The 22667-nt window shown below is 32.9% G+C and overlaps 1 protein-coding gene across 2 annotated transcripts; it reads left to right on the top strand.

Annotated features, from left to right (window-relative positions):
• Nucleotides 1-272: 272 nt before the first annotated feature.
• LOC134262370 (uncharacterized) lies at nucleotides 273-19969 on the top strand. 2 transcript variants are annotated; one of them, XM_062744743.1, is made up of 9 exons: nucleotides 273-340; nucleotides 7819-7960; nucleotides 14231-14403; nucleotides 14668-14741; nucleotides 14840-14929; nucleotides 15333-15593; nucleotides 16490-16646; nucleotides 16737-16866; nucleotides 17751-19968. In XM_062744743.1, exons 2-9 carry the CDS (start codon nucleotides 7886-7888, stop codon nucleotides 18822-18824), a joined length of 2034 nt encoding a protein of 677 aa, XP_062600727.1. In that variant the 5' UTR covers nucleotides 273-340; nucleotides 7819-7885; the 3' UTR covers nucleotides 18825-19968. The 2 variants fall into 2 exon arrangements, with proteins under 2 accessions (XP_062600727.1, XP_062600726.1); XM_062744742.1 differs by lacking the exon at nucleotides 273-340 and adding an exon at nucleotides 6020-6240 and having other exon boundaries at nucleotides 17751-19969.
• The last annotated feature ends 2698 nt before the right edge of the window (nucleotides 19970-22667 follow it).

Raw genomic sequence — 22667 nt, 5'->3', positions numbered from 1 at the left:
TCCTTGACAAACGTAATGAATATTAAAGATTGAAAAATATCCGAAAAACACATGTACAAGTTACTTACAGCAGGTGCTCGGAATGAAAAGTAAGAATAGATGTTTTCAAACCGAAAAATATTCTTAACGTCTAATAAATAGAACTCTTTTTATGAATTATATATAAATCCAAAATATACTTTATTTATTGTAATATAAATATTTACAACCAATTTAATGCATTAAAAGTTGTAATCAGCTGTGTTCGTTTTATCTTAATAATCGTACTTTTGGATTGTTGTTGACAACGAGTGCCCTCGAGTGGTGGATCAGTGGATGATGAGGTCCTGTGTTTAAATCAGTAAGTGGCATCTGTCTGAGTCATGTTGAAATTCGTTGTTTTAAACTAAAGAGTGTTTAAGATATCTTAAAAATTAAATGCATGACTTTTTATTCACTTCGTTTCATATTTTTTGAGAATAGTGATTGCCGGCATGCCTTCATCTATTCTTGATTCCGATTGTCATAAACCCCTGATTTGAATAGTTTTGCTGTCTTTAGGCATGTTTATAATTTTTTGAACATGGGTTTTCTCCTCAGCATAAATCAACTTAATTGACATGAAGGATAATCGGAAATTTGTTATTCTTCCCGCTTTTTTTAGATCAGGTCCAGTACAATCAGTACATTTAGCTACGTAGGTAGAATTACCTACGTAGCTTTATTTACCTACCTCAGGTAGCTTGATTTAGCTACCAAATGAATTTATTTCTATAAAAAAGCATTTTTCTCAGGATGTGCAAAAACTATCATTTTGATACAGTGACCATTTTCAACTTTGAACTCATCTGAAAACAATTCATGAAAAATTCCCTCTTGAAAAATGTCTTTTTCTGTTGCAATAAAAGTTCTTTTTGGGGCTATGTATGACAGTTAGAACAGTTACTCCTTGAAGGAAATGACAAAGAAATCCAGTTCCGTTTAACACGATAATAGGTCAGTAATCATTCAGCACAATGTGAAGTAATTATACTCAGTCATGCCTCACCGCACGGACAGATAACCAAACAATGGAATTACATGTTTTGCTCTAAATTGACCAAACACAGCGATGTTTAAACTATCTCTGCTTTGGAATATTTTTTTAAGTCTCCCTAGTATAAATATCAATCGTCATTTAACTGCGATTTTTTGTCTCTTTTCCATAAAAAGAAAAGTTACATTGAAATAGCTATATAAAGCTACCTGAGGTAGGTAAATAAAGCTACGTAGGTAATTCTACCTACGTAGCTAAATGTACTGATTGCACTGGACCTGTAGATGAGTAAACCTAGGATCAAGCTGATAATGTAGAATAATCTAATTACTAGTATCATACATTGCACTCCAAAATAAAATTTGATGTGTCAGATGATGAAATTACTGGTACAAGCATACTTTTCTTCATCCTCAGGCTCACAAAGGTCCTGAGGCAACATGCTATGGAACACCAAATTAACATATATTCAAATATTTGTACCTATCTTCAGATAATTGTACCTATCTTCAAATTGTAACGGGAGAGGAGAAAATGCAGCGGACAAGACCGGGATTCGAACCCGGGCCCCCTGAAACTCCGGTCAGGTGCTCTACCAACTGAGCTATCTGGCCACCGGCGATAGAACCCAGCTGCATGACCGCCTCATTCCTCCCTCCTTAAAGGTCTTTGGCCCTCTAAAGACCCCAACCTAGGCTCATCCCTGGCAGGTCTTTCACCTGTCAATTCCAGGGCATGGCATGGCACGGCAGCAAATGTAACGGGAGAGGAGAAAATTCAGTGGACAAGACCGGGATTCGAACCCAGGCCCCCTGAAACTCCGGTTAGGTGCTCTACCAACTGAGCTATCTGGCCACCGGCGATCGAACCCGGCTGACCGCCACAAAATAATTGTACCTATCTTCAAATGAATTGAAGACAGGTACAATTGAATTAAAGATAGGTACAATTGAATTAAAGATAGGTGTAAATAATTATACCTATCTCTAAATAATTATACATAGGTACAAATGAATTATACCTATCTTTTATGGAATTACACCTATCTTCAATTCAATTAAAGATAGGTTCAATTGAATTATACCTATCTCTAATTCATTTGAAGATAGGTATAATTGATTTAAGGATAGATACAATTGATTTGAAGATAGGTTCAAATAAGACATATCCACAAAGGATTTGAAGATAGGTAAAATTCAATTATACCTAGGTTCAATTTGTTTTGTGTTGTTGAAAATAATGAATGCTCCCTTGGAGACAATATTGAACATGGAGGGAAATGCACAGAGCCTACAAAGCGACGACAACGAGGATGAAATGAGAAATAAAGTTAAATTCAAAATGTGCAAAAAGCATCATGTACTTATTAAAATATACATGTATATCGTGTATGTATATCTTGTATGGCAGCCAGATGAATATTCCGATAAACGAAACTTTTGCGCCAGCTCTGGCATACCGGAAATGACGCATGATAAAGGGAGTAGTTATTATTGCCAATATCTTAGTAATTAAAGATATAGGTTCAATTCAGTTGTACCTATCTTTAAATCATTTATACCCATCTTCAATTCTTTGCATTTGTACCTATCTTCAAATGAATTGTACCTATCTTCAAATGAATTAAAGATAAGTATAATTGAATTGTACCTATCTCTAATTCATTTGAAGATAGGTACAATTCATTTGAAGATATAGGTACAATTCATTTGAAGATATAGGTACAATTATTTGAAGATAGGTACAAAGATTCGAATATATGTAAATTTGGGGTTCCATAACATGCTGTGTTGGACCCCAAATAAATTTCATTTAATACTTAATGGGCTGAATGTAGTAACATATTTTGAAGAAAATACAAATCTTCATAGTTTTTCTAATCTCTTAAACCAATCACATTAATCTCGGTGCATCTATTTACCCAAAAGAACCCAAAAGGAACCCAAAAGGAAACCAAAAGGACCCAAAAAGGAAATATTAAAAACAATCCAAAAGGACTTGAAATAAAGAGAATAAATGGATATTCAATGAACACTTTCATATTTTTTGAAAAATAAAACTAGTTTGTTGTTGTTGTTTTGTTTTTTTTTGGGGGGGGGGGGGTCCCCCACCCCACCACCGATACCACATGCCTAGAACAAGTCATAAAATAAAACTTATTTCTTCATTAAATATCATATAGTAAGATATGGTAAAATACAAGGAGATATATGATAATACTTTGTTATTTTCAGCTAAAATAAAACAATTAAAGCATATCTGACTAGATTTGGTGTTTGATGTGCTATATAAGATGTATGTTATTCTGAAATAAAAGTTGCAACAATATAAGTTAATGTTTTTGCCAACTTTTATGTTAACTTAAAATACACACATGTATAATATTCATAATTTAATTCAAATTATTAATTTTCAGTACCAGGTATATTCATAATACATTTATTTTGAGTCCTTTTGGCTCCTTTTGGGTTCTTTTGAGTCCTTTTGGGTAAATTGACACACCCCATTAATCTTTTTTGTTGTTTGGACTGCTTGGTCCGATTGGTGCTTCTAAATGGAGGAAGCAAGTCTTTAGTATGATATTGAGCAAAAATTTGTTGAGGTCCAACGAATGTGTTTACTCATGAACCCAGATGTTGTCAGTATGACTTTTTTTTTTTACTTTCAATTGATAATAAGTAAAATCCAAGGCCTCTCAGTCTCAGTTGTTGGTCCGCAATCTTATTTTGCATACATCTCATACACTGATTCTGGGTATTTTGACTAGTATTTTTTTATGGTTTCAAATTAACTTATTTACTAATACCTGTATAACTATAAAATTTTTACTATGGTCCTTCATCAAATCTAGGAGATGCTTAACCAAGTGTTTCGAAACACTTATTATTATATAATATTGCAACTTTATTTAGCGTATGAAATTATGATAGTTTCTCTCTGACCAAACAATCTGAGATGCTTGACCAATATACATGTATATGTAATATATGAGAACAGTTTTGTCATGGAGTGTCTTATTTCAAAAATCTTTTAGAAGGCTTTTTGTCCAATCTAGAGGATATTTTCTCCAATTTTTATTGACTAATATTTGGGGATAGTTTTGTTGGAGGGAGAGGGAGGAGGGGGTTCACTGGCACCTCAAATGCAAGTTAAGATCTCGGTCTCTATCCAGAGTTATTGTTCCCGCTACACTCCCACGTACACCTCTGTAAATGCTTTATATACAAGATTCTTTGAAATTTGTACATGATGACAAATTGTTTTAATTATCATATTCAATAATTATATTTCTTCAAAACCGGTAAACAGGGTTTATTATAATTACTCTATTACCTCTTTATTAATACATGTATTAAACTTCTTATTAATAACATTTACTCATCAAAATAGTGAACCTAAAACTTTAGAGAAATGATAATTTTCATCTTTATCAATAATTACAAAAATTAATTACAACCACCATTTAAAACTTGTACAAGAATCTTAAAAATTAGATTTACAGGGGTGTAGGAAGCATATATAAAAGATAAACAATTCTTGATAGAGTCAATCAATTATGCGTTGTAATGAATATTGTTTTAAAAGAAGGTGCCTTTAAACTTTTCATATTCTTAAGTTTATCATCACCCTTCACAAAAATTGTCTGATTGTTGGGCATTAGCATGTACTCTTTTTTTCAATTCTGACACTTGAACAATGGAGACTTTCTGAAATCCTCGCATTTGATATTAATGTCACAGTTGTAAGAATAAATAAACTATTGCTGCTAATTACACGTTTATAATTTTGTCAGTTGGCATTTATTAAATGTATAGAATTAATTTTATTTGTTGGACTCCTTCTTGTGGGCTAGATGATTTCCTGTACTTAACAATTACTTTTCTTTGATAGTAATAGTCTACATTGTATATATGTGTCTGTAATATCAGTAATTAAATGGTAATGTTACAAGAATGCCAATGCCAACACTGAACAATTTAAAAATTCTTTTAGCCATTAATCTTCATCCAACCTAATAACTTAAAAAGAGCATTACGACAGAATCAATTTAAAAGAGGCTAGCTATGAAAATTAATAATCAATTCAGCTGTCCATTTAAGTGACAAAAATTTCAGATTTCATGCACATTTAAATGAAATTTTATGAGTAAATGATTTTATTGCCTTTCTGGATGTTGATAAGGTGAGCTATTACTTTATTCATACAGTAAGAATAAGGTGGCATTGAATTCTTGGCAATATGACAGACCAAATATATCTATTGGAATTATTTCATTGTAACATGATATGCAACATGTAGCTGGTACAATATATTTCTTTGATTGTTGCAGCATTTATTTCATATTTCCTCTAAGATTTTGAAAAAAAGGTATTTCAATAGGACTTGAATTGGTAGATATATATTCTTTATTTCTATTTGCATTTGGTAAAGGGAAACTTGTAAGTATTTAAAAGTAGAAGTCTTTGATTTTTCTTAACTTTCAATTTCAATTTCAATTTTTTTTTTTTTTTTATAAATAATTTTAATCTAGCGTAAATGTTTGACTGCTACAATTGCTAATGATTATTTTTTAAAATTAGTCATTAGAGTAAATCTTAACCTTGTAATTCAATTCATATCCAAGGTGCATGCATTTTATAAATCACCAACACAATTTTGCCTTTCCTTAATCTTAAAACTGATTATAAAAACAAATGCAATCTTATTTTAGAATAGAAAAGAAAATATTCCAAGAACTAGATCAAAAAATCTGATCCGAAGGATAGGTCTAGTTGGCAAGTTTTAAATGGAAGATTCCTTTGGTCAATCTTTTGGTAAAGACCTTGTACTGGATGAATAGTCACAGCCAGACCTTTATATCACCATATCTAAGTAATATTAAACTTTTTTATCTTTAAAGTTCTGAGGAATCAATTGGAGTTTTATAGAACCTTTTGATAGCAGGTGCTCTGGAAATGGGTGACCTAAGTTGAAGAGGGAGATTAAGTCTATCAAGATTGCACTGGAAGTGAGTGCACATTAGTGACAACAAGTGGCCAATAAATTTTCTCTCTTAATGTATTTAAGTCTGCAAAGTAAATTTCTCATTGTGCTATTGGATTAAATCCCATTACTTTGTTCTGTTCTAAGAGATTTGAGCAAATTAAACAAACATCCAGTGGGAACATTTTAATCCGTCTACTCGTCACTTGGTGCTGGCAAAAGTTTATGTACAAAGTAACTTGGTGAGTATGAGAGTCATAATTTATTCAACCATTATATTCAGAAACAATTTATGGAATAAAAAACTAAATAAAGATCTTTGTATTTCAATTGCGTATATGAAAAATCCATCTGTGTCCATGCATATATCATAAACCGGTACATTTAAGATAAAAATAATTGGGATTTATTTAAAAACAAACTTGAAAAAAAGTAAAATGACTCAGGGGAATATTTATTCTTCAGAGATAAGATGACATTATTGTCAACATTTTCGTTTAGAAATTTGTGGAAGCCGGTATAAATGTAGACAATTGTTTTCTAAAGAAGAACATGACAATTTGACACGGAGGTACACATATTGACGCGATCGAAGTGTTTGATCACCCTGGAAAATAAATACTGGAAACCTCTCTATGACAGGGCTAGATTACAAGTCTGTAGAATTAACAAATCATTGAAAATTTTACCTTCTTTTTCTTCTAAGCATTCCTGTGATACCGGTCTTTGTGATAGACACATTTCTGTTCTGTGCAGACATATAATTAAAGAAACTTAGGTTGTTAGCTTAGGTCATAGCTAACGTGAAACATTGAGAGGTGATAGGAACATTGCTAAATGGAGACTTCTCGGAATTAGACTAAGCAAGCTGTTAATGCTCTTTGAAATCTGTCATTTTACTTGTTTTGTGGAGATTTGTTGTTAGATTGGTTTCCATGTACTTTATAGAGACGCAGATCTTGTGTGATAAAAGGTTTGGTTCTCTGAATGTGCTAATGATGATCATTGACAAGATCATGATGTTTTAATATTATAAGTGTAAATGAAAATAATTTTCTAAAGACATTATTGATCAAGCAAATGTTTGACAAGATTTGTGATGGCATAAAATGAAAAGAAACATATACAGGTATTTTGGACAAACCGTAATGCCACCCTACCTGTAAATATTTTAACACTGCTTAGAGCAACCAATATGTTCTGTAAATTTATTTTTTATTTCATGGAAGGCCATAATGTAAAATATTTTGATTTAGTAAAAATATTTCCATTTATTTGTGCAGTCATTTTCTATACTTTTAATTTGACACAACATATGGATATTATTTCAAATTGCAATAGTCCTGTAGGGATAGAGTGATTTAGGATATTGCTCACATTGTATAAAAGCAATGTGTATTAAAGGTTATAATCATTCACTATTGATGCCTCTTTTGGTAATTTTTATATTATCAATATTGACATTTTAAATGAACATGCAAACAGTAACTGTCTACGTACATAAAACTAATTGATCACAAATGCTGCCACAATGTTATTTAGTGTGCTTTATCTAGACATTTTGTAAGCAGGTCTACGTACGGACTTTTAAATGTAATTTGTAAAAATTTGCATATTTTGATAAACATCTTGGAAGACAAATTGGAGCATTTTCTCCAAAGCATTTTATATCAGAGTTTTGCATCATTTGGAGCCTTGCAATGAATTCTAAAAACTAGCGTATGTATAAAATGCAGCATATATCAAGTATACAACTAGTAGGATCTAATATTCACATTCTGCAATTGTTACAGTGAATATTTCATTATTATTTTTGGTAGATGAGTTGTGGTGTCTTCCAGTAGTGACAGGACCTCATAGGAAGCGGTTACCACATCAGACACCACCATGACACAGCGGTATCTAGCGGCCCTGGACTACGCCGATTACAATGCCAGACAGATTCTCCGCAAACATGCAAAGGTGAGCTTCCCTACATAAAACATCAAAGAATTTCTCAATTACAGGGTAACCTTCTTACTGTATATACATATAGGGTCTTACTGATGAATAAAATATCAACAAATCTGGGGTCCATATAAAGACAAACTGGGGGACAAATTATCAGTAAGACAAGCTGCAACCCTGTGCATTTTTTCTTTATTCCATATTTCTATGACTGTATACTTTGGATTATAAATATGTAAATGCCTATTCTTCCATACTTGCAATTTTATAACAAATGTTAGACTTTGAGCTGTTGGATGCTATTGTATATAAGCCTTAAATTGCAATAATACTGGTAGTCCACAGGCAAAAATGTCTTTTATGTCAATTCAATCCCAGATCTTACCATCTCTGTGGTTTATGAGGTGCAAGTAAGTCAGAAAGTAAAATATCAGTGGACAACCAAGACGTAGTTTCCAGAGAATGGTCAGTGTTTATAAAAGGAGGGATTAGAGTTTCCTTCCAACAGGTAAAATTTTTCAACAGAGTCCTGTAACATTTTAGACAATAACTTCAGTGCATAATTGAATGCACAAGCAGTTGATTGCATATATGCTGACGTTGAGATGAATGTCAAAGGCTTGGTGTAAAATGTTCCACAAAACTCCAAAATGGAGGGTCAGAGAGTGCAAGGGGTGGAGCCTCTTGTGTCAGTTTTTATGCATTTGCCCGTTTTATCTTTCAAACATTTTAGAAGCTGGATACAACTGGGTTGCTTGTAGAGCTCTCCATCGGTGATAAAAAGTGTCTGTCAGAATTAATTACTGAGTGTAGATACTGGTATGTCCCAAAAATTTTATTGCAGATAATTATGTCATGCATAACATATAGCAGATCACTTTGTCTGCAAATTATCAACAATTAAAAAGTATATTTCACATTGCTGTAAAAGCTGCTAAAGCTTCTGTATGTGTAAACCACAAAAAGAAGATACAATTAAATTACAACTGAAAATGAAATTTAGCACAAAAAAGATAACATGACTTTCAATTATATCAACAACAAATGAGGGGACAATATTTTGTCATCTTTCCCTAGAAGTTTAGGTAATCTAGCCCTTAGCAATTTTAACATTTGGCCCTTCAGATATTTGATACCTATACTAATAAAATCTGTCAAGACCTCATGGGTTACTGCAAGATAGCAGTGTGAATCAGACAGTTTCCATTGCACTTAGCATCTGTGATATCGCAAAACAAAATTTAAATCACAAGCACGGCTGCATGCCCCTCATTTGTTTCTCATATCTGCAGGTCATTTCGATTCTCATTTTGTTGTCTCTTTATCATGATGCTTGTTTCTCATTCTTTTTAGAGCAAAAAAATAAAATAAAATAAAAACAGTTAATGGCCAGAGTTCTCCAATAAAACAATCAGTTCATTTACTGAATCTATTATTTAATTATTTTTAATTTTTCTAAAATGGGATAATATTTCTGAGTGAATAATGACATCACGGCACATTTCCAACATCGGACATTGCTTCGACAGCAATCAGATTTCAGATGGTAATAGGTGTTTTGTAATGAGGCCGATATTCCTTGACACCTTTATATACATATCAGTCTATTTATATATATCTGTATATAATATCACCAAAAGATAATAATTTTGATGCTATTCTGTTTCACAGTCTCTGTTATCGTTAAAAATTAAATAATCAGCAAAGCTGTTCCCCTCGTTGAAATGTGGTGTTCATTATTTTTTTTTATTACTGTTGCTGTTTCTTTGTTTCTCATGTAGTATTTTATGGACTTTATAAACAAATGTCATCAGATACTGTCAAATGGTCATCACAAAATCAGGTTGGATCGAGATATAACTGAGTTTCATTCACTCAGCTTCAATGAAATTATTTTTTTTAATTGTTTGGGTGATGTAACACTCTAACACATTCTCACGGGGTATCAGAAAATGAGATGACAGATCTAATAAGCACGTGCTAAATTTACGACAGGCACTATGCTCCACCTCCTGCATCATCTTACACAAGAGGCTCCACCCCCTTGCACTCTTTGACCCTCCATTTTGGAGATTTGTGGAGACTCCATCCTCCGCATTTTACACCAAGCCGAATGTCAAATGCATGTTTTTCTTTGTAACTCTGCATGTATATATTGTACCTAATGTCTGTCTTTGATTTTGGTTGACAATGGTCCTGTTCCCACCTGTGTTTGGAATATGAGATCCTATCTCTTTATGGAGCTTAAAACAATTCATGCTGACTATGTAATACACTATCATGTACCCAAATAGAACTGTCAGGCCAGGATCATAATCGACAAACAAATCAGTGTATGGTGGCACTACCCAACACTCGCCACATTTGTATCATTGTTAGGTGATCATTTTGTACTTGAGTTCAGGGACTGGATGTACTATGCCCCATTCTGGTATGTTCTAATGGATATTTTTATGAAAAAATTCTGCAAGTAGAATTTCTCATTTGGTGCAGCATGTTTATAAATAATACATATCTATTACCAGATGTGCATTTTCGATTTTGTGTATTGGATGAGATAGTGGAAGGAAAAATACTTTACTGTATCACTATACATGGAATAAGTATATTTTCACATTAGCAAGTGTTGCATGATTAATCAGGTATTTAAGTGCTTAATGGTGTATGTTTTGGACTTTTTAGGTAAGTTTCCATGCATTGTGTTTGATTTGTCATTGTCACTGTTTGAGGAAAAACCCACAGGTATTTACCAGAGAGAGGTCAAAGACAATTCAGAATTAAGGATTAAATGGATTTTTTCATGAAACTATTTGCACTGTGTATTTATTTGCTGATACATTGTACACATTGGAGGTGTTATATCTGCAAGGGTTAATTTTCACTTTGATCGGAATAAAGTAGAGCAATTGTCCTCGATCAAAAGTTTAATACACAGATTCCAGAGTAGACAGTTTAATATTTGAATTACATTATATTGTACATACTTTATCCGTCTATAAAATTAAGAGTTATTTATACAAAGCAATATAGATCGACTCCCCAAAACTTTTCTTTTTCATTTCAATCTGGATTGATCAATGTACAAGCATTATTAAATTGTTTGATCTTTCTTTTTATTAAAGCTTGAAAGAGATTATTGTAAATTATTTCTTTTATTAATGTCTCTGTTGTGCATTTTATTCAAGTGATAAAATACGAGGGGAAAGGATATATTGATCTGGAATTTAAGGAAAAAAAGTCATATAGAAAGAGATGGTAAATCCTTAGTACCGGTAATGATTTCCCATATAGTGAGAGTCCATATGTTTTGGGGTCTTGGTTTTGTCTCTTAATCTCCTGTCTGCGTAAACTTAAAGATTCTCTTCTATGGGCTGATTTCAAACTTATCAACTCAAGACAAAATCACAAAATAATATTTAAAAATTGTTTAAAAAATTTTAATTAAATTTTTTTGGGGTATCTGGAGCAATTTCTTCAAATATATATATTCTACCTTTTTTGAATGCCAGCATGATGTCTCAAGAAGCATTTAGGGCAACGAAAATTAATGAAATGTCTCATGAATGCTTAATTTGTCATGAAGGAGAGCAGTTAGCCTATTGAATTTTCTCTTTAAAACCCGTATGCATTTAATGATCAGGAAAATATAATTGGTTTAAAATGAAATTCAAATTGAAAAGGCGTCTTCATTTGTGTAAGCAGTGACTTACTAAAACATTGTATTGTATCCAAATATTACACCAAGATAATGGACAAACTTGCCAAAGAATCTCTCATTTACCAAAGTAAGCTTTCCATTAAAAAGTTTAAAAAATCTTTCCAGCTTAGTTTGGGTGTCAGATGTAAATTGAATGAGAGATTTTTACTTCTGCTTTAAATACTTGAGTGGAGTAGTTTGAGATTTGCAATGCATTATGTCAATATTGTTATGTGTAATGTGGAGGACCAGTGATAAGGGCAGGCCTATTCAGTTCCCCTCAAAGCTTTTAATTTACCAACCAGAGATTGTCTCTAATCATTCCCATATATAAGTTGTGTGGACTGATTTGTCAAAGAGAGTATTTATCTTTGTGCAGCAGCATTGAGCAAACATTAAGTTCCAAGCAACACAGAAAACCTCTAATTTGGAGTGAAGTTTATGTTTCAATTTTCCAGTGACACTTAAGTGACAACATTTTTCATACCTATTTGCCTACAACATTTGTAAGTTTTTTAATTCATTTGCTTTGTTGGCAGTGCTGCTTTTTTTCAGAAAAATTATTGATATTATAAATGCATTTAGGCTCTCAGGTTGATGCATGCCATAATTGGCAATTTAAACCCGATGATTTGAACTTTTCAAGACTGTTGAGGAAATTTGAATTAAGATATCTGAAAGTTTAAGATATCAAAATTTAGATTAAAATTCAAAGTTTGTTGTAAGTGATACTACAATTTAATTGTAAAATGTTTTACAATATGCTGTATTTTTTTCTTTTAAATAATGATTGAGAATAATTTATTATTGTACCAAGATTTCTTCACTTTACTGATGTAAAGCACACATCTTTCAATGGTTACATTCCTAGGTCAATTGCTCCATATTTTTGACAATTACAATTGGGTAGAATGCGTTTTTTTTTTTTTTGTACACCAAATGATTTATCAGATGTGATGTTTTTTGTTGACTTAATTAATGGAAATATCTAATAGTTATTTACTTCAATAGATGTGATGGTTAATGCTAGTATATTTAATTACCAGAATAGCTTTTAAATGATGTTATTTATAGACATTGATTGAAACTTGTGCAAAATTTACAAATAAACTCTGATACAACAATCATTGATAGGGGCAAAAAATTTGCACATGAGTGCTTATACAATTAAGTTACTAATCAATGTGTTGTGAACAGTGTTATATGAATGAAAGCTTTATAAGATATAGTTCAGTGCCTCTGTAATTAAATAAATTTTGTTTGAAAATGGCATCAGGCAATCGACTCCAACATTACCTGAGAAATTATAGGTAACGTAATATTAGAGAGTAAGTAACTGAGCAGATAAATACTGCCATTAATTTAATTCATTCTGCTGTTAGAAAGGTTTGCAATTTGATCCTTCAGAGGAAGTCCTCAAATTTCTGTGTTTTCAGATGATTCTAATAAAGAACTTTATCCGGTTATAACCAATATATGCCCCCCAAATCAAACTTTGATGGAGATATATTTAATTAAGTTCTTAAACAGGGGAGTATATGCTGACTTCAAAGCACTGAATATTTTCATAAGTAATGATGCCATATGTACGTAATGACGTCATAAACATGACGTAAATTTCAGTTTTTTATGAATTTTACAGAAAAATGTACATATTTCGTCGATATTTTGAGTAAAAGTCACCGAGCGCATGTGTGTTCAGGATCAATATTTTGATATAATGTGTAGAATGATAATATCAATGAAATATGTCAATATTGTTCCTGAACAAACTTGCGCTCTATAAATTTTAAAGCTAAAATTGTTGAAATTTTGTCCATTTCATCCTCTTTCTGAAAAAGGATATAAATCGGACTAGTTTGTGACGTCATAAAAACAAAAATTGTGAATACACTGCTATGACACTATAATATTTTCTTTTAATTTATATTTCTCATACAATTTATTGAATTCAGCACATTTCAGGAAGTTTTCAAAAGTTGACTATTGTGGGGGCAAATATATGCAATATACCGCATATAGTTCTTTGCATTTACCAAATATTGTCAAAATGGAATACATTGGTTAATTTTGTTTTTTGGGGGACTTCTGCTGAATTTCAGAACTCAATCTGCATAAAACTGGATTATTGCAATATTATGATAATCTGTTAATACAAAGTTGTTTTTTAAAAATAATTGGTGTACACAAAAGATACTCTTTCATTAAATCATGGGATATGTTTGACTTTTACCAAATAAATGAAAAGTGTATTTCTCATGCCTATAATTTATCTGCATCTCTTACCAAGAGGTTTTTTGATGCAAATTTGAATAAATCTCATGCACTGTCTACCACAGAACTGGTATCATATATTTATAAGTACTACAAACATTGTAAAACCAGAAGTCTCTGTGGAGACTGTAGCTTTACTGATTTGCACATTTTTTTAAGAAAGGAAGAGAAAAGTAGGACTTGGACTTGAAACTTTAACAGCAGTAATGAATAGAATAGAATAGTTTCTGACCATTTTAGCTAAATTTGTATACCTGGTAATTTTAAATTTGTGTTTTGATTGTTTAGCGTAGAATTGAATCTTCCTTTTACAGAAGCGCCCTCTGGGAGAGATTGAACTTCGACACCGATACACTCCAGCTCAGCCCGTTTTGTCCTGTCGGACGGTCAACATTGACGTCAGCGGAACACGGACATACCGACCCAGATCCACCACAGACATAATACAGGAACAGCATCAACTCATTCACTCACTGTACACTAAAAGGTAAAGTAAAATAATTTATTCTACTATAGTTTTCTAGGGATTCTTTGCACAAAAAAGGAATAGGCAAATTAGAGGTAACCTTGTGCTCAAAAATGAATCTTGAACTTAAATGGTCTGAAGAGTTTGTTGGTGAAATGAAAATAAATTTTCCTTTTTACAATTAAAATTGAATTCACTTATCATTTCATTGTTGAACAATTACTTTCTATTGTTTTATTTCTTGGGGAAAAAGTTTCTTGTATTCATGTTATTTTTAAATGTTAGATCTGTTGCATCAGCACCCCCAAGACGAAGCCTTCCAACTCAAAACAGCAATAGAAAAGTCCAGAGAATAAATAGTGAGTGTCTAAAAGAGCCTTACAGAGTCTTAAACATACAAGTATGATTGTCTGAACTTTCTGATTATAAGTAACTTTGGTTTATTTTCTTTCCTCAGTTCAGGTAACTGGTCAGCCATTGTCAGCTCAGTCCCAGAATCAACTTCCACTCAGAAAAAAGTCCATCACAAAAAAGCCCAAACCCAATGGTAAGCTTCCGCACTCTCAATAGAGATATTATTTTTAAGATTTATTCCTTAGATGCCCATTGGGGGCTCCGACTCTGTGAATGGGCCTTAAATTTTTTTCTGTTTGCTCAGAGCAAATATATGTCTCTTTCCCATGACCTAATTTTTTGTTATAAATCAACCATACAATGTTCCTAGAGAATATATTTGTTGTGACCTTGAGCCATATGATTCTGACTCAAATGTCAAGGTCAACATGGAACATTGAAGAATGCTCTCTCTTACAAACTTGACCTATACAAGTGTCATTGTGAGATAATCTAAAAATTTAAATTTTCAGGGAGGGCCAAGAGTGCTCCCTCTTAAAAAATTAACCATAGCTATACCTTTAATTGTGAGATCTTTTAAAAACTGACATTTTCAGGCAGGGCCAAGAGTGCTCCCTCTTACAAAGTAGTGCGATGGAGTGATGACCATGACCTACTGATGACGAGTCGATCGACAAAGGCCTTAACATCTGAAATCCACCAGCAATGGCAGCCAGAGAATCATGACCTCAGCTCTGGGGTCTTTGTCCGGGGACAGAGTAAAGCAGAGGCCCCTAATAGCCTTGACACATGGCTAACTTTTGGGGGATCTGCACTTGCAGGAGAAACTCCTGGGGGAATAATTGATGCCTTTGCACGTAAGTCTTGAACATAAAGTTCTACAAATGAAGAGCATTCAAAAACATAATTTCTGTGTTGTTGAAGAGGTGTAAAAATTATTTCAATATCCATGATGAGTATAATTAATATTATACAGTTATTGACTGGGTATGAGGGCAACATATGATTTGTTGGACCTGAAGGTGAAAATGTTGCCCGAGGCGGCAAATTATTTCAATATCCATGCTGAGTATGATTAATATTATACAGTTATTGACTGGGTATGAGGGCAACATATGATTTGTTGGACCTGAAGGTGAAAATGTTGCCAACATTTTCACCTTCATGTCCAACAAATCATATGTTGCCCTCATACCCAGTCAATAACTGTTTTGTTATACCCATCAGTGCTCACTTAAGATTTAATCAATACACACTATATTATCAATTACTATTACTTTATATGGAAAATTATGGCTTATTCAGTAAATATAAAAGTATAGCTGAGAAAGAATAAAATTAATTATATTTTTATTATATCACAAAAATTATTTATAACAAAACATACTCTCCCCTTCTTCCTTACCTTGCTGGTAGCAACAACTCTTGCAGCTCTTAACTTCAGCTATTTCCCTGTTGCCGATATTGAACGATGATTAGTTAACTGTGACGTAGCAGTGACGTTGCGGTCTAACAATTCCTATGTTGGACCGGCAGGCCAGTCAACAGTGAAATTGTTAGACCGATGTAATAAACATTTCTTTTGTTGGACTTTTTATTAGTAATAAATATACAGAAAGCTATTTATAAGGGTATAACAAATCAATATGATTATTAAAAGTTTTATCTTGAACAATGTTATCTTTCAAATAAATAATAACTTTTCCAAGTCCAGATGGCATGTCATTACCTTTTTCATGTTTTGTATTGACAGAATTCAAGGATAGTGGAGATTTTTACAGTGTAGAGGGGGGAGTGGGGAGTAGAATTGCCCAACAACTACAGAAAGGGGACCGAGTCAGAATAGGAATTAATGGCCGCCCCCAGACTCATCATCTGAGACTCAAACAGAGATGTCTTAGTGAGGAAGTGTAAGTCAGCAGAGAGAAAGAAATTATTAATTCACAGGAAGAGGAAGAGCATATTTTGTTAGGTAAAGAATTTCTTTTTTTCACTTTTAGAATTGAAGAAGAACCACAGACTCAAATGGATAGAAAGCCAGTTGTTCCTTTGTGTTGGAATGACCAAATAAATCAACCTACTGCAAAAGTTATTTCCCCTAGATCACGGAACAATGATCAACCTAGACCTGTAAGTTACTGGGTATATACAGTGTCAGTAAGAGTTCATTCCCTTGTGTAATATTTAAGAAAAAAAAATAGTGTTAAAAGTATCTTTATAAAAAATATATGATTTTGATCCATTATTAACAATATTTGAAACAATTTAAAATTAAGAATAACTTTGTTTTTATGAAAACTTTTCAAAATATGATTTTCAGCTTATTAGAATTCAGAAGTTGTAAACATAGCTTAGTTATTGCTTACTGTAAGTACAGTTATACCAAAAATTAGAAATTATGTTTCTGGTTTTCTCTTATTTTATATTTACTAAATATTTATTCCTCCAAGTTTTTACTAAATCTTATTTCCCACACTTTTGGAAAAGGTTCATACATCCTTATAGTTGTTTCCCCTTTCTGTGGATGAAATAGTCATCAAAATTAATTCTTGGGATTTGGTTTGCTTAAGTTATATAACAAACATGCATTTAGTTATTAATAGCATGAATATCTATTTGTTGTTTTTATGTAATTGCATATTGATTAGACAATGCTTACTGTGGAATCTTTATTGTTCATTAGGGACCAATATGTTTGTAGATTTCTTGGGTCACCCTTACCCAAAACTTTATCAACATAACTTTATCGATATATTCATTTATTGAATCCTTTATATTTGAAAAATACCTATGAAATAACATTCCCACAAACCATTTAAATTTTGATTGCCTTTGAAAATTGGCCTCCATGGATTAAAATGATTCCACAGTATTGATAAATCACAAGAGGTTGTGAATTTCATTTGTACTTCATATTATATAGAATTTTAAAAATGGTCAATTGTTATGAATTTCCAAATTAAGTTAATTTTGAAATGTTAGTAACTTCTTTGTTGTTGCTTTCTGTTTTCCAGAATCTTTGTGAAACTCATCCTGTAATATTTAGTCATCCGGAAGAAAATAAAACCCGTCCTAAGCTGGCCTCCCCCTCTCACGAGGGTTACAAAGTCCGACAACGACCCAAATCAGGACCAGGTCTGGATGGCCATGATCAGCAAAATAAAATCGTAGTTCTATCCATCGACCCCAGTGACGACGAGGACCGCCTCCAATCCCTGACAGTGGACGACGTGCTCAAACATTCCATCAGTGCCAAAAACACTCCCAGACAGGAGGGCTCCAAAAAGGAGTCTCCCACAGAAAACAGTGATTCTCCCCCGTTAGATTCTGTGTCTGAACCCGATGACATTGATCGCAGTCAAAGTAAGACTAGTGGAGCTGAATCTCATGTGAGCAGCAATAGTGAACCATCAAAGACTCCCAAATTCAAAGCTGTTACCCCCTCTTTTACAATGCAGCCATATGCGGTTGCTGACCTTTCGGTAGGGCCACCTTCTGGTTCATTTGTAAGATCTCAAAGTGAATTAAGTGCTAGATCTGTAGCCTCTAGTCGGGCGGGAAGTGATAGGTCTCTGAGTAGGAACAGTGATAGAGCTAGTGCAAAACACATGTATAAACCAGGCTCCAGTAAACCAATCAGGGTCAGCAGCCCTGCCTCATTTGCTGTGTATGGAACAAAAGGAGAAACGGAATTCATTCAGATTTCCACACAGATCAGAAATCCTAATCCAAGAGAAAACTCTGTCAACAAGAATTCGGAGGGATTCATTACACAGACAGCTAGCGAGGAGGCCATACGTCAGGTGACAAAGCAGAATAAAGCTGAGGAGAGAACCACGCCTCGAGTAACCCCCGCCCCGGCGTCCTCCCCTGAGCCCTCAGAACAGCTCTCCGCCGCCGCTACTCAGGTGGCCATTAATATACCTACAGCAGAAGACTTTTCTGATCGGGACTCCATGATGACATCACCCTGGCCTACCAATCGTCATGACAACAAAGATGTGGAGAGGATAACGACTCTGATGGAAGATACTGCAGTGGAACGAGAAACTTCTCAGAAATCAGTCAAGTTCAAAGTTGATAAATAAAATCCACTGTCTAGACTGTAAATTTATTTTGATCTTTGTCTGATCAGGGACATTTTAAACTTGATATCAAATTTGAAGCCATCCAATCGATATTCATACAATAATCATATTGTATATGAAATCTTTTTGCTCACAAATCTGAATTTATCTCCCTTTGAGGAGCGCATTGTACTTTACTTAATTTTTTGGAATATACATTTATATATTTTTAAAGATGTGATTCTTGAATTTTTTTTTCAATTATCTATGCAGAAAGGTACCATTTAAATAATTTCCTTTGTGTGTGTTGTGAAGTCTAAATAATCAGGGATACATGTTGTCAAACTGTCCTGTTAGGTAGTGTTTTAAAGTTGTTGATTTGTCCTGAACAATTAATGACCCTTAGTTTGCATTTGTCAATCCTTAATTAGCTGAAGTGGGTTCATCTTAATTAGCAAGCTTTATAAAATATGCAGATAAATGTGAAAGGTATAACAAAACATTCATTGACTGGGTTGTTGGAGAGAAAGTGTTTTTCTAAATCGCTTCAAATCAAATGCTGCCTTAATGGCCTCACACAAATAGCAGTTTGGTTTTTGGTCATACAAAACATCTTGCTCTTCAACACCATTAAATATGTGTATAGTATTAGACAGAATTAAATATTTTTAACTCCCCCCCCCCCCCCCGATAGTTTCTCAATCTGCCTGTACTTGGAAACTAAAATAATCAATTATGAAAGAAGTAGATTGAATGTTAAATAAAGATTAAGAATAATTAATATTTCCTTTTAATATTGTCTGTTTTTCTAAATGTATTCAGTAATTCTCCATAATATGGTGCCAAATAATCAGTATCTAACATACTTTACATTTCCGATTTCATAAATGCATGCATGTCCTGCATGGGCAATCACTCCTTGCTAAGTATGTTTGTGATATGGGAATTTTTTTTCTCGCATGTTAAAAATTGTTCTTAACATATTAAATGTGTATTTCCAATTTTGTATTTTTATACATTTTGTAAAACTTATTGAATAAATTTTTATAGATATTTATGCATGCTCTGCTTGGGATTTTGAAAAAAAATTGTAGTTTTTGTTTCATCTCTGTATTTGGGTGATCTTTGGTCTTAGTTCTGTACACATTTGTTGTTTGTACTTTAATTGGTCATGATTAATTTACAAAAAACATTTTTCATGTGAATTTTTCATTTTTCATGAAATAAAGATAGAATTATATACAATAAAGTCATTTATTCTGTAAGGGTTAATTAGGCTGGAGAGCACGATTTGACAAATCTTTCTGTTTATATACCAATGTAATTCATGTTCAGCTCGATCAGTTTCATAGAAAGTCCAGAACTGATAAAGTTAATTTCATCCAACTCCATACATATAACACTTAATGGTTTATTAAAAGGTTAAAACAAGAATTTTGAGCTTACGTACATTACAATCTTCTGAATTTTTTAACTTAACAGATTACCAAGCATCTGTTTGGAACCAAACTTTGTGTCAAGTGATGAAACAAAACTTCCCTAAAGTAATTTTGATCAAAAAGTGCCAATGCAGTTTCATGTAGACCTCTGTCTGTTGTGTCATGTTTGTAAACTTTTTGTGTTTTTGATTTCTTGAGAACTACCAAGTCAGTTTTAACCAAACTTGCCTTAAAACATCCTTGAATGAAGGGAATTTTTAAGTTTGTTAATTTATATGATATAAAGATATTTAATTGTTTATATAATATTAAGATATATGATTAAGAATGAGTGGAAATTTTATCTTTTACATGTATTTGAAATCTTCTCTCAAGAACAACAAAGCTAATTTTATCATAAGAAAGGATGTACCGGTATGTGTAGCTGATTCAAGATTGTTCAAATCATGACCTCCAGGGTAGACAGTGGTAACAACAGGAGATCGAAGTTATTAAAAGGAATACTATGTTTCAAAAAGGCAAGAGGAGCTGAAAGCCACAACAGGTCAAACTTACATAGAAAAAAATCTGTGATAGACATTCATGGTTAGGAAAAGAAATATAGAAGTATTTTCATCTAATGACTATATTAAAAATAGTTGAAATCATGCCCCCCACCCCCTTTTGGGGTAGGTTTGGACCACATATATGTTTAAACTTTTCAATACCAAGTTTAAGTCTGCTTTCTTGCCAAAGAGCTTGTGGTAGCAGTGTGACCCATGGACTTCTCATTGAATAATGTTTAACTGTTAATTTAAAATTAATATGTTCCAAGGTCATTGCAAAATTTTGAGAAGCATAAAGTGTGTGTTTTGGTCCATTAAATTTTCTAAAGTTGAAACACTGAAATTTCATACTTCACAGAACATTGCTCATGACCTGAAGGTGTCTCATGACCTTGACCCTCGGTCATCTATAGTTTACCGGTAGTTGTTAATTTAATAGTCCAAGGTCATTGCAAATTTTAAACAAGATGTGTTTGTGAAACACTGATGCCCCCGTATGGCAACATAGCAAAAATTAAATTTTTCTTAAAAGCAAATTTAAATATATTGGAACCCAAAGTAGAGTATTTTCACTGGAAATACAATTGTGAAATATGAAAGAAGCCAAGGTTAAAGTTTTTTCATCAGTACAGAAATCTCAAATGTCAAGGTCAAAAGGTCAAAGTAATTCATATCCAATGAAAGGTCTTGCCAAAAAGAATACATATGTGAAGTATGGAAGTCCCAACCCTTCAAAAATTATGGCCAAGGTTAAATATTTTTAAAAAGAGGTCAAACTCCAAGGTCAAAGGGTCAAAGTTCTTGATATCAAAAATAGTTCTTGTCACTAGGATAAAATATGAAAAGTATGAAAGTGCTGGCCCTAACCCTTCAAAAGTTATGGTCAAGGTTTTTTTTTTTAAAGTAAATCAAACCTCAAGGTCAAAGGATCACAGTTCTTGGTATCCAGTGAAGGGTCTTCTCACAAGAATTATATATGTGGAGTATAAGAGCACTAGCCCTTAGCATTCTAAAGTTATAGCCAATGTTGAGCTTTTTTCATAAGTACAGAAATCTCCAAGGTCAAGGCCAAAAGCTCAAGTCAATTGTTATTCAATAAAATGTCTTGACAAAAAGAATACATTTGTGAAGTATTTGTGGTATCCAATAAAAGGTCTTAAATTTCCACAAAGAATGCATTTATGAAGTATTAAAGTCTTTGTTTCTACTGTTCAAGAGCTATAGCCAAAGTAAAAGTTTGGAATTTTTGTGTAAAAGTGGGTCAAACTCCAAGGTCAAGGTCAAAATGTCAAATTTTGTGGTACCCAAAGAAAGGTCTTGTCACAAGGACAACACATGTGAAATTTGAAAGTCATAGCTCCACTACATCAAAAGTTGTAAGCAAGGTTATAGTTTTTGGGGAACAAACAGACAGACAGACGAACAGACACAACAAAAACTATATACCCCCGAAACTTCATTTATGGGGGCATAAGAAGCATAAGAATGTGTTATTGGTCCATTAAATTTTCAAAAGGAGAAATGCCAATCGAAAGTTCATCCTTTATAGAAGTCTCATGACCTTGACCCTTGGTCATTTATAGTTTAGCTGTTAATTTATTAGTCCATGGTCATCGCAAATTTCAAAGAAGCATAGAATGTGTGTTTAGTCCTTATTTTCTGAAGGAGAATCACTGAAAGCTTAAAATTTATAGAAACACTGAAAGTTTATTACTTTATAGAAACGTTGGTGTCATGACCATGACCCTTTTTTGACAAGCACAATGCCATTTAAAATAAAATCTTTACTTCCTATCTTGACATTATGACTTTGATTTAAGGACATTTTTTAACATATTCAATGTTGATCAAAACAATTCAAGGTCATTGGAGAAAACAGT

Source organism: Saccostrea cucullata, unplaced genomic scaffold (assembly GCF_032062105.1).
Source record: "Saccostrea cucullata isolate Sc308-1 unplaced genomic scaffold, CSIRO_AGI_Scuc_v1 ctg544, whole genome shotgun sequence".
NCBI classification, from domain to species: Eukaryota; Metazoa; Mollusca; class Bivalvia; order Ostreida; family Ostreidae; genus Saccostrea; species Saccostrea cuccullata.
The sequence above is the reverse complement of the archived record's forward strand: the minus strand, read 5'-3'. Positions and strand labels throughout refer to the sequence as shown.